We start from the raw sequence: 12,643 nt of genomic DNA on the forward strand, positions 1-12,643 counted from the left end.
ATCCATCCATCAACTTAAACCATCTGAGTTTTATGGGGGAAAAAATCTCGTTTCAGTTAACTGAGGAGTACCCATGAGGAGGAGGTTTGTAGGTTTATCGTTTTTGTAATCTGTGTTGTTTTTAAAGTTGGCACTATGTGCTCTCCCGACTTGGCCCTGATTGCCAGCTATCACCTCATTACAAACTTTTCAACTGTTTGTTTTGTTTTGTTTCTAACACAAAAATAAACACATTTATGGTGAGAATAACAATGTATTTATGATACATTGAGAAAAACATCATGTACCGCACAGTGGAAACTTCTGCTGTGGACCTGGCTGCACATAGAAATGTCCTTTCAGCCCCATCACTTTGAGATCAGACTCAGTGTAATGCAGTCACCTGTATGTTATATATATTTTACTGATCACTGAAAAGTACAAATCCATATAAATCCTTGGTTCTGCACATGTTTGCTACCTAAATTGTAGAATCATCAGGACCAAACACTCATGTTTGTGGACTGTGGGTAGAGACCAGATTTGACCTGCGGGTGTTGATTTTGACTCGTGCTGTTAACAATTTTGTAATTGTTCTTTTTGTATAAACTTTTATTTTAGGTCGAATTCATTTGCCCAAAAAGGAGAGACAATAAAGTTTGAAATCAGTTTAACTTCTTGATACTTTCAAAAAATCCCCATTGATATAGCAATTATTTTGTTTTTTATTTTTTTACCATGATGATCACAATGTGAGAATACAAAACGGCAGAGAAAATGATCAAATATCTGTGCTTCAACTGGTTAACTGAAAAAAAAAATAGCCATCCGTCTGCTGATGTGTGTTAGAAGTTAGAGCCCATAAATAATGCAAAACATCAGAGCTGCAGTTGTTTGTTTTTGTGCACGTATCAGATGCTCTGTGTGGTTTTATGTCATGAAGCAAAGGATGTGTGGAACACCTGTTCCTGTACATCAGATCATATGTCCATCCTACAGCCCTCGTGTCACACAGACATGACAATTACCTTATCTGTTGTTCCTCTGGGTGAGACAGCAATGTTCTTTAATGTGTGCACTCTGAGCGTATACAGTATCTGCATCCTCCTGCAGATGCTGCAGGAGGATGCCTGTGTCTTTGTGTGGGGAGCAGATGGACAGTGCACCCTCACTGCTGTTGTCATCTGTATTACTTGCGAGGGTGTGACATGAACGTGCCACAGGGCATGGGAACCAAAGAAGAGTTATGTAAGCCCCCACCCCGGCCGCCGCGGACCTCCCATTAGTTTGAGTGGTCGGCATCTGCTTCATCTATGGCCCCGCAGCAGCTTGGAGATCCTTCTCCCTGAGGACTCTTGAAGGGAGGGTAGCTGCTGCAAATCTGACTCGCGCAGGCTCTCAGGGGAGAAGTCAGCCGGTTGTGGCCACTTCTGGAGTCCCGTCCTGTTGTCTGACTGCACAACAATGGGAGGTACGGGATGGATGTGTACTGGGTTGTGATGTTCTGTTTGTGTGCGCCCATATGCAGGCAGCCTCTAATTTTATGCATGCCATGTGACTTATTGGTTTATCTCATTAAGATGCTGGATGCACTGCTGGGTACCAGAAAAGCCTTGCCACCTCCCCACTGAATAAATTTATGAGTCAAAGAGGTGTGAGATAGCTGGAAGTGTATTATGAGGCAAGTCACTGGCTAAAACTAACAAATATACAGTATCTTCTCATCTTTACAGCCTCCAGCCACATGTCATGAAATGAGCTTTTTAAAGTTTTTTAGGAAATTTACTTCTCATCTGCTCAGGACATCTGTATCTGCTTACTTCCTCCAGGCTGTGCTTGTAATCCTTCTAGGCCCCAAACTTCTCCTTTCAAAGCTGCCACAACATTCAATTATTTCCTTTGTGCTGATCTACATTTCTTAATATCATTCCAGGCAAGTCATATTAAACAAAGATTTTTATTTATTTATTTATTTTTACAAAAATACTTCATAATCATTTAGATGTTTAAAATAAAAATGGAAAGGGCTGGCATAGTTACATTAATTCATACAGTTTGGTAATGAAAAACACTTGTTTGAATGGGTATTTGCAGTGCACGCTCAGTTTAATTATTTGGTTCACAGTAGTTTAGTTCTGCTTCTGCAGCAATCACGGTGACCATCCTGAGTGAGGAGGACCCTGAGCAGGTGGCTCTATGCAGGTCAGACTTTGGGAAGTGCAGCTCATGTCTCCTTGAAACTAAAAGAGGTCATTCATCAGCTCATGCAGCTTTAAAGCATAACCCTGCTTCAAAATTGCAAAACAAATGAAAACAGGATATTCTGTCCTAGTGTGTGGTGAGTTGATCAATCCACTTCTGCACCCAGAAAAAAAAATCTCTCCTGTTTTCTCCATGAGTATACTATTTGTAAAGGGTTTTTGATTTTGGTTCATTTTCAGTTTTTTGGTTTTCCTGAGTAGCACAGTGACTTGAGTTGAATGCCCTCCTGTGAAAGTTGGTTACTCATCCAGTTCATATGGTCTGCTGTGGGCCTTCATGTAATTGCAAATAATAATAAAATATTTCTACAAACAGCTGGAAGAGAAATGGAAGACTCAGTGAGTGCTTTTTAAAAATATATGTATGTGCAAAACTGAGAAAGATTCAATGAGAAAATATTTAAACAAAACAAAGTATATTTAAATTATTACATTATAAAAAAATACAGCAAAATAAAAAAAACAGATTATATAGATAATCCATCACAAGGTCAGCTGTAAATATTGTCTGTAAAAAGAAAAATACCTTATGTGGAGAATTTATCAAATATAGAACTAAAGAAGCACAAAATAGATGTAAAAGTACAAGAATAAGAATAAGTTACCGTCTGTTACGAAGTTTTCTAAATAGAAATATTGCAGTAAATTGTTGGTTAGGGTTTAATATGCTGATGATAAGTACTTGTGGCAATATCAGGAACAAAGCATGTTTATGCACGTTTTCATGTGTTAGAGCCCGGACTTCAGTTCAGGCTCTGAGGTGAGGAGGAAAGGAGGGAGGAAACAGAGCAGCAGCGGAGGAAGGAATAGACATAATCAGAAAGAGATTATGAAAATAGTTTAACATTTGGTTAAACGTTGTACATTCATTCCACCCATTTATTTCTAAGAGATGCTAATGTGAAAATGCAGTCCGAGTGTGCTCCGGTTCATCTTGCCTGTTTCATGAAAGTGCACGTGGCAGGAGCCGACCTCTGCACTCTATCATCAGGGTTTTCTTTGCTAACGTGCTAAAGCAGTTATTAAGAATTTCTTCACACTGCACTCTAGCTCCTCTACATCAAACATGTTGCCCAATATGGTCAGCAAGAGAAAACTTTTCTGCTTAATGATGCTATTTCTGTTCAAAAACGAGCAACTGTTAATCTCAGAGCAGGGAAATTGGAGCCAGCAGCAGCTTGTCCAGCACCCTGATCTCTAACCAGTCTCCCATCAAGGACCTGAAGTTTATCCACAATGAGCATGCACAAACCTGAAGCAAAGCTGCTGCTTTCTCAGCCTGACAAGCTCAAGCCTTTTCTAATAGGACACAGACACGTCCATGAAATTGAGAATTGAGTGGAATTAAAGGCAAGCCTGTTTCCTCTGATAATGCCTAATTTCCAAAGGATGAAAGTAATATAAAGAATAGATGGGAAGAATTATGACAGAATGGTTTCACTTTGGTCTAATTGATATCAGCTTGTCCTCACAAAATGACCACTGGTTGAGGCTACGGTCATACTACCTTGATTACACCCAATCACATCTAATCTCAGAAGCCAAGCAGGGTCAGGCCTGGTTAGTACTTGGATGGGGGTACCAGGTGCTATAGGAGTTGGGTGTGGCTCAAGAGGTACAGCAGTTACCTCAGCTAAAGGTGAGTAATGAACGTTTTTCATTGGGAGTGACTACAATGGACAGGATAGACATATCAGAGCAACAGGCTGGGATGAGAGGTTTGGAGGCTAAGTTATAGTAGAAGCAAGTTTAGGTGGTTTCTACATGTACAGAGAAGTTAAAGTTGATATATTGGACAAAGGATGTTGAATATGGAGCTGCCAAGCAGGAAGACCACAGAGTGGGTTCATAGATGTAATAAAGGAGGGTATGCAGATGGTTGGTGTGACAGAGGAGAATGCTAGGGACCTGGGTGCAACTGCAATGGTAAAACCAAATCCTTCACCCATAATATGGAATAATTTGATACTGAAGTAATATCACACAAGAGTAGACTCTCTTCTCTTATATTCTATAATTTCTCTCTGATCATTTATTTTATTCTCATTCTTTTTATTAATAACATCTTATTCATATTCATCTTTCTAACACTTTCACAATTCCACAGACAACAACAGCAATAATACTGCAGCAGCTAGTATTTACTGACACTTGTTCCCTCCTCTGCAGGTTGTGTGTCCATGGTAGTGTTCATAATGCTGGTAAATTAAGTCCTGGGGACATGCAGGCTAAACAGGTTAATATGAGGATGACTGTCTTCAAAGTTCTTCTAGAAAGAAATCTGCCCACTCTGTGAGAAAAATGAAGAGTTTGATCAAAAAAAGGGAAGCAGATAAAAAACTGCCCGAGTTCCTTTTAATGGGTGCAACCTGTTATTGTCTTTGTATAACTTCACAGATCCAGTTTATGACTATAAACCTTTTATATGGTTTTAAAGAAATTTTTAAAAATTGCTTTAATATATGGAAGGAAGAAATCTGTGTCTCCGATCAAGTCCCAAATCCTTCCCGAAACAACGGCCGCGATGAAGTAAATAAAAGTGAAGTCTTTGGCTTAGCAGCAGATGCATAATTATGCTTTTGTTAGGGCACAAAAGAAATCATGATAATTATCTAAACCCGTCCAAGCTGAGCAGCAGCTCTGGCTTCCTCCAGTCCTACCTTTCCATACTTAGCCCTGCAGCAGCTTCAGTGGCAGATGGGAGATGAAAGGGGGAGCTGGATGAACGAGGGAATGAAAACAGGTGTTGGTGAAAACTGAAGAAAAGGAAAGGCCAAGGGGTCAACTGGGGCATTAGAAAGGGGGAGGAAACTTACATATAGACTTGCAGACGGACAGATCGATGGATAGATTTTTTTCTTTTTACCCTTTTCAATGTGCCTCTTGAAATCTGTTGTCTTGCCAAATGGTGAGCGGCTCTGCAGAAATGTGAACATTTACACTATAGCTAGAAAGAGTGTGTTTCACTAACTATTTTAACTAAAGACTGTTACAGTGTTTCAGCAGCTATACTGTTCAAAGCAAGTAGTTCTCATATTCTAAAATATAAAGTCTAGTATATTATTTGATCCAACCTTGTTTGTTTTAATCTACCTTTTTTATTATATGGGTCACAGCATTTTTTACCTTTGACATTCATTCTTCTGACCATAATGCACCATGTCGTGTGGAATAGTACAGAGAAATGCAGCCTATGAAGGTATTTAACAACTGAATGGAATCGTGTGTAGATTTAGTGTACCCTCCAATAAGTCATACTTTATTCTCAAAGAAGAAGAGGGGGGGTTGGAATCTGGCAGAATACAGTTTTATAGGCACTCAAAGTGAATAAGGTCTTTTCAGAAAGGCTTAAGTCTCAGTTTTAAGGGCTCCGTAAGGAACTGAAGGTGAAAGACCCGCTCACAATGTGAATACAGCTGCCTATTCAGGACCCCAGCCCCCATCCAGACACAATAATGCTGCCCCCTACCACTCAGCGATGGAGGAAACGGCATCAGATTGTTGAACTCCTGCTGGATCCCGCCCTCCTCCCCTCCCTGCTGCGGCACGCCGGCCCAGCCCTAGCAGCTGTTTAACCAACTGAGGCAGAAGGGCTGCAGGAGAACAATGCAGTTCGACTTAACCATTCCTCTTTCTCTCTCTATGTGTGTGTCAGTATCTGTCACTGCATTTAATTAGGAGAAGCTCTCTATAAATGAGGCTACCACCACCCCAACATCTGACAATGCTAGGCTGCATATTTATGCCAAAAGACAGAAACTTCATTACGCTCATTAAATCTGTCAGCGGAGAGACGGAAATTCATGTTTTAGTCTACAGTAAACAACAGAGCGTGGATTTATTGGGATACATTCAGTTTATTTCTGTCAATCCCAAAAGAGAGTTTGGAGCACAGCCACAACAATGCAGTACATGTGCACTGACTTATAAACTGTTTGTGTTCTATCTTGTCTTCTGTAAAGGTTTCAAGAGGTGTCGTGTACATAAAGTTAACATTCTTCTTATTGTTGTTGGAATGATCCACAAACTAACAAGCTATTCTGATAGCTTCACACAGTTGTTTCCATATAAGATGCATTTGCACATTGATGTAGAGAATGCTTATACAAAAAAAGCAAATTGTCATCATCTCAGCACAGACCATCCTGGACAATCAGTGCAGCAGAGCCCCCTGCTGCTACATCTGTACTCCTGCAACACTTGCTGGGTGTTTCTGTTGACACCGCTGGTCTGCACTGTCAGGATTTAGTGAGAGCTATTTAAAGATAACACAATCTTGGGTGATAAAATATTACACATAAATGATAAATCTTTAAATGTATTTCTAAGATATTTAAGCTACTATGTGCAACAGCACTACTGTAATCTCCTGAGGGAAGCACATTCAGTAGAAATGACCCATATTCGCTAGATGTGCCTCTCTGACTTAACCTTCTTTCTCAAAGTCAAACACAACATGACGTTTCCCATTTGACACACTGCAAGAGATCAACCAAGCATCTCAGATGTGCTAGTCATCAGAATAGGACTTTCAGGGTGTAATTTAAAGATGGTAGCTTCACCGGAAGCACTTAGTTCCTGCACAAAAGGACACTTGGAAATTGTAGAGTGTTTGCATGTTATAGATCACAGCTCAGAGGTTGGCTTATGTTCTGTTTAAATACACCAGTTTATTATATTTTTAAAAGAACTTAGTGAAATTTTCATATTCAAGTGTTCATGTTTGCAATGTAAAAAACCAAAATCAATCACAAATAATATACTTACTTGTATTTTAAAAGTATCTAACACACACCACAGTTAGCGCTCAGACATAAAGACCATATAATGGTCAAGTGCAGACATCCACTCACCATTACAGTACACGTGATAATCTCCAGACATAAAGTAAGGGAAACGTACAACATAAGGACACAAACGCATTCTGAGAACTTTTCAGAGGCTTTAAACAAGTTGTTTTATCAATAGAAAATGTGGTGGAGTCTCACTGTCAGTAGCAAAACGAAAAACTCTCCAGGTTCTTTCTTTATGGCTAATATTGGTTGTTTTTGCAATCCACTTTCATATAACCACACAAACAGTAATTCCAACGATACAATGAGTCTACCAATAGTTTTAAAATATAACCACAGAAAATCTGCTGATTTAAAAACCACAGGTGAAGTCCAAAAGAACCGAGAAGTTCCTGCACCTGAAGGTCATGTGTGACGTCAGTGAGATAACAGACCCTCACACCTCCATGTGTCACTGCTGTTATAATGCCGGCCGTCCATTCAGTTTGTCATGCATGAGTGCGATGGCTCCACCTGTGAAGTCTCTGAGCACCTGCACCGTCTCCCGCTGGAGCTGCAGCGACTCGCGCACAAACTCCTGCTGAGTCTCTGCCAGCTGCTGCACTGACTCCGACAGAAGCTCCAGGGAGCGCGACACAGTCTCCAGCAGGATGTTGGTGGCGTGCTGCTCCTGAAGGCTCAGCGATGCACTGTGCAGCATGCTGTCTCTCGTGCTCTGCGAGGACTGACCGGGCGACGGAAACGCAGCCGCAGATGCCGGCAGTCCAGTAGACGTGTGAGGTTGCGCTTGTTTCTGGGTGCTGCTGTTAGCTTGGTGATCATCTTTTGGCTTTGCTGTCTGAGTTGAAGGAAGCATATCGTCTCTTTGTTCATCGTCCGAGTCTCCAAATGCATTTTCAGTATCTGAGAAAAATAAGACACATCAGCATTTTCTAAGTACTAACATAAACCAGAAAAGCAATTTCTTGACAGCTCACCTTCTGCTGGAGGCACCTCATATTGCACATCAAAAGATGGCTGTGATGAGTCCCCTGCAACATTAACAGTTCAAATCAAATCAAATCACTTTTATTGTCACTTTTACAGTTCATATAAAACTAATTGCAGGAATGTGAAAAAAGACACTGCATGCAATAATTTATAGGACATGTGTGTGTGTTGACAATGCACTCATGTTTAGACTGAAATGAGGTCAATATGTGACCCCCTTTGCTACCTGACTGTCCTATCTTGTAGGAAGAAGGTGGAGGCATAGGTGTCATGTCCAACCCGCCATTAGGAGAGCTCTGCATTGCAATCATATCATCCTCGTCCAATTCTTCTTCCTCCTCTGGCACATCGTCGTCTTCCCCCAGCAGGCCGAAGTCACCGGAGCTCTGCTCCTCATCGTCCATCTCCAGTATCTGGAGGACTATTTTCTCTGTCTGGTTAAGATCCCGGGAAAGGCGTGAGTTGAGGCCTCTGTTGGGCACTGTCCCCGACCTCATAGCAGCCACTTTCCGTTTTGTGTCACACTTTAGGTCAGACCACTTCTTGATGACTTCTATGACCTCACGTTGGCACTCTCCAATCTCATTGACCCGTGCAGTAATCTCTGCCCATGTGCGCTTTTTCATGTCTGTTGGCACACCACGATTGAATTTGCCTTTGGGAATGAAAAAAAGAAATCCTGTCACTGTCAGTGACTGCATAAGATTAAAGTTATTATAATACAGAAATTCGCACTCAGTTCTTGCATACTTTGCACATTTAAATGTTTCAATTACCTCTGCTGGTAACGTTTTCATGACCAGCCACATCACACTCATTTATTCATTCTCCAGACACAATCTTTTCAGAAAGAGCTGAATTAAAAAAAATAAAAATCCTAAATGCTGTAAGCAACTGATAAGCTAATACATACCCACAACAACCATACGGTGCTTCCTAACTTCATCCAGCAATATGTGGACTTCACTGAAAGAGAAACGAGCCTTTCTTTTCTTGAAGCGTGTCACACTGTCTTGATTGTAGTATATGGGTGAAGACATTCTTCACACACTGTGTCGGTAGGTATCAAGCTGCTCTGAGGTCTCTGCTGTGCTTCAGCTCCTCCAGGTGTCTGATAGGAGGCTCAACAGTCTGATTAACAACAAAGTGTGGACGGTAAATCGTGTCTTGTCTCTCTGATGTGAGTTTAATGTTAGATTAACGGTTATACAAAAACAACTGGCATGATGAAACGTCAGATTAGTAGTATTCATAATCTGTTATTCTCCTGCATGTTTAAAAGAGCCACGGACACCTCTGGAGCTCGAGTTAGTCGATAAGTTAAACTCATAATAAACTAATATAATTAAAATTTAAGTTGTAACATACACAGCTTTCAAGGTTAAGCAGGAAAATAGCTCAGGCTCAGCTTTACACTATCAGCTCTGGAGGAGTGAATGAACAATGGAGGATGCTGTGCTCACTTCACACATGCGATAGCATAGTTAGCTTGTTACATTTAGAAGCCACTCGTAGCTACTTGCTAAGGATACCTTTACATATCGCTCGTTATTCTATTGAGTGATGGCTCTGTCATCTCCCATTACAGTACGCTGAACACTTAGCTAGCCTAAAGTAAAATTACAAAATACCCACTATGCTAGCTATATGCACCAAGGCAACGTTAGCTAACGCTACGCTTGTTTGGCTAACAAACACGTTGTTAAAACGCAACCTCACCTCAAGAGGTACATGCCGATAGCAGAAATAGCTAATGAGATTATGAACATACCCCCGAGTTAAATAAATTGGGATTTAGTCCGGAAACGTGAAGATAAACTTCCTTATCGCCAAGATAGCAATTGTCAAGTTACCCGCTGTGACGCCATCACTTCACAATTTGTGTCCGGTTAATATTAACTACATAGCTAAGTAAAGCTTGTTGACGAAAACAGGGGCATTAGAGTGGGAATTCAACCTTACCTATGAGTGTTTGGTTCACATCTAACATATAGCGACGACAATCATTTATCTGGCCATTTAACTGCTGAGTTTTATAATCTATTTTAGAGCTGTGCGACTTTTATTTTGAAGGCTCTAGCCGGATTTCGGTATCGTTTGCCATGGATGGATAGCGGAACTATGGATGTGTGTCCTAGAGCAACGTGATCTCAGTAGAGGTAGCAAAAGTACATACAGTCTGTACTTAAGTAGAAGTACAGATACTTGTGTTAGAAAATACTCCAGTAAACGCTGAAGTACTGATTCCACTTCTTTACTCAAGTGAAAGTAAAAAAGCACAATCTCTGAAATGTACTCAAAGTCCGAAAATAAAAAGTAGCTCCTTGAAAGACAATTATACCATCTATTTTTATGGACAGGTAACTCTGCTCTATTAATGTCATACAAATACAATATTAGAATAGAATACAATAGAATAGCCCTTTACTGTCATAATATATATGGACAACGAAATTGTGGGTGCTCCACACCAACCGTGTCAGAATAAAATATTAATTATTCAGACATATGAGAATACAAATGTTATTTGAATCTAAATACTAATTCTAATGAATGTGCTTAGCTTGAATGTGTTATTTAGACCACAAGAGGGTGACTTTGCCTCCACACATAAAAAGAAACACAAGTACAGTTAGTAGTTACACTGGGAGCTGTCTTCCATTTGCTACACCAACAGCATACTGTATGATGTCTTTATACTAGATGGTATAAAGTTGGTCTAACAATTGAATTCAGTAAATGGAGCTCAGAATCATCAGCTTAAATGTAAATTAATCACACTTGATTTAAACCAGCACTAACCACCACAGCCACTGTGTAGCAGTCAAACACAGTGTTTTACTGTGAATTTACCATTTTAATGCAAACTAACCTTTTTATCCTTCACAAACTACAGAGTATTTTCATGTAACCCATAAAACACATCATCTGGTTGTAATGTTTTCAGTCAATCACCCAAGTGACTTCCTGAGTCTCAGATCAATGCAGGTTTCCCCATCCTTATAAAAAGTATATATTCACTGAAACTAGCACCATGGGCAAACAATGAGATCAGTTTCTTGATCATTAATATGCAAATTGACATGACCCTTGATCAATGGGCAGTTGGGAAATGGCTGCAATCACAACATTGTAAGATGGTGAAAGATGTACCCTTAGGCCCCCTCCTCGATTCAGAGATGGTCTTTCCTTTTTCACCTAAGTGGCCTCCTTGACTCCCCACTCAAACCAGCGTTCCTCCCTGTCCAGGATGTGTACATCCTTCTCCTTTATGTCAAGTCATGACATTTTGCATATTAATGACCAAGAAACTGACCTCACAGCCCATTGTTCAGCAGTGTGTTTGCTGATTTTGTTGAGCTGATAGAAATGTTATGTCGAGTAGAAACGCTACTCCCTTCATGCTTACTCCTCATCTGTAGTGCTAGCTAGAAGCTGACTACAACATATGCCTACTAAAGTAGGCCTACGAGTATAAACACTGTAAATGATACCACTGAGCCTAAAGCACTAAGCCTGTTTTGAAAATGGAAGTAGTTGAAAGTACAGATATTTGTGTTAAAATGAAGGGAGTAAAAGTAAAAAGTTATCAGAAAAATACTCAAGTAAAGTACAGATACCTTGAAATTGTACAGCAAGAAAGAATTCGCACTTTGTTACTTCCCACCTGTTTCTCAATCATATATTTCTGACTCCTTAAAGTAGGCGGCATTAGTACTTAAGCATCCCATCATGCAAAGTGTTTATTCCGAGCTTTGCAGAATCATTAATTTATTTTAATTTTAATAAGGTTTGCACAAAACTTCAAGGAAACATTTGACAAGTCTCAGTTTCACCAGTTTGTTTTTGCCATGACAACCTTGTGGATCTAGAGCAGGGGTGGGCAATTCCAGGCCTCGAGGGCTGGTGTCCTGCAGGTTTTAGATCTCACCTTGGGTCAACACACCTGAATCACATGATTAGTTCGTTACCAGGCCTCTGGAGAACTGCGGGACATGTTGGCTGTGTCCCAATTCAGGGTCTGCACGCTTGAAGTACGCGCACTACGGGTACTACGTACGGTGCGTACTATAAGTACGAGAAGTGCGGAAGTGAGAGGCTTGTGAAATGGGACGGTATACGCTTCGTCGCGCTGTTCAGGTTGCCTAGCAACCATGATACTAACCGCGAGACACGTTACATTCAGCTTTGTTTGACAGAAATGAAGGAGAAAAATGTTTTGTTGGTCATTCATTTTTGACATCACTTTGATTAGTTGAGTATCTGAGGCTGAGACCACGGGACTGTAAAACATGATTGTTGGGCTTCATTTCTGTGCTGAACAGTCATTTAAGATTAGTTAGTAAATAACAATTAGTTGTTCATGAGACTAAAGTCATCTCACTGTGGTAATGTAAATATAATATGGCCAATTTTATAGTATTGTCAGATTATTATGATATATATATATATATATATATATATATATATTAGGGGTGCAACGATACACAAAATTCACGGTTCGATACTTTGGTGTCACGGTTCGATATTTTTTCGATACAAAAAAATGTTCATGCATTTTTAATTTGTCATTTATTAAAATTATAAATATATATTTTAACTCAAAAGTACAGTTTTTAA

The 12,643-nt window shown here is 40.1% G+C and overlaps 1 protein-coding gene across 3 annotated transcripts; it reads right to left on the bottom strand.

The window, feature by feature from the left end:
- Nucleotides 1-6,885: 6,885 nt before the first annotated feature.
- zgc:153990 (uncharacterized) lies at nucleotides 6,886-10,130 on the bottom strand. 3 transcript variants are annotated; one of them, XM_004561587.5, is made up of 5 exons: nucleotides 9,986-10,130; nucleotides 8,937-9,154; nucleotides 8,250-8,678; nucleotides 8,011-8,064; nucleotides 6,886-7,936 (listed from the first exon to the last, which is right to left on the bottom strand). In XM_004561587.5, the coding sequence occupies exons 2-5, from the start codon at nucleotides 9,061-9,063 to the stop codon at nucleotides 7,494-7,496; spliced, it is 1,053 nt and encodes a 350-aa protein (XP_004561644.1). In that variant the 5' UTR covers nucleotides 9,064-9,154; nucleotides 9,986-10,130; the 3' UTR covers nucleotides 6,886-7,493. The 3 variants fall into 3 exon arrangements, with proteins under 3 accessions (XP_004561644.1, XP_004561643.1, XP_004561642.1); XM_004561586.2 differs by lacking the exon at nucleotides 9,986-10,130 and adding an exon at nucleotides 9,795-9,934; XM_004561585.4 differs by lacking the exon at nucleotides 9,986-10,130 and adding an exon at nucleotides 9,743-9,883.
- Nucleotides 10,131-12,643: the final 2,513 nt, after the last annotated feature.

Source organism: Maylandia zebra, linkage group LG10 (genome assembly GCF_041146795.1).
Source record: "Maylandia zebra isolate NMK-2024a linkage group LG10, Mzebra_GT3a, whole genome shotgun sequence".
NCBI classification, from domain to species: Eukaryota; Metazoa; Chordata; class Actinopteri; order Cichliformes; family Cichlidae; genus Maylandia; species Maylandia zebra.

What these genes read in the sequence shown, in the direction of transcription:
- zgc:153990 (XM_004561587.5), bottom strand. Translation starts at nt 9,063, where the DNA reads ATGTCTTCACCCATATACTACAATCAAGACAGTGTGACACGCTTCAAG. An exon ending in GCACCGTATGGTTGTTGTGG is followed by an intron (nt 8,679 to 8,936) that starts GTATGTATTAGC and finishes TCATTCCCAAAG; the next exon opens with GCAAATTCAATCGTGGTGTG. An exon ending in CTACAAGATAGGACAGTCAG is followed by an intron (nt 8,065 to 8,249) that starts GTAGCAAAGGGG and finishes TTAATGTTGCAG; the next exon opens with GGGACTCATCACAGCCATCT.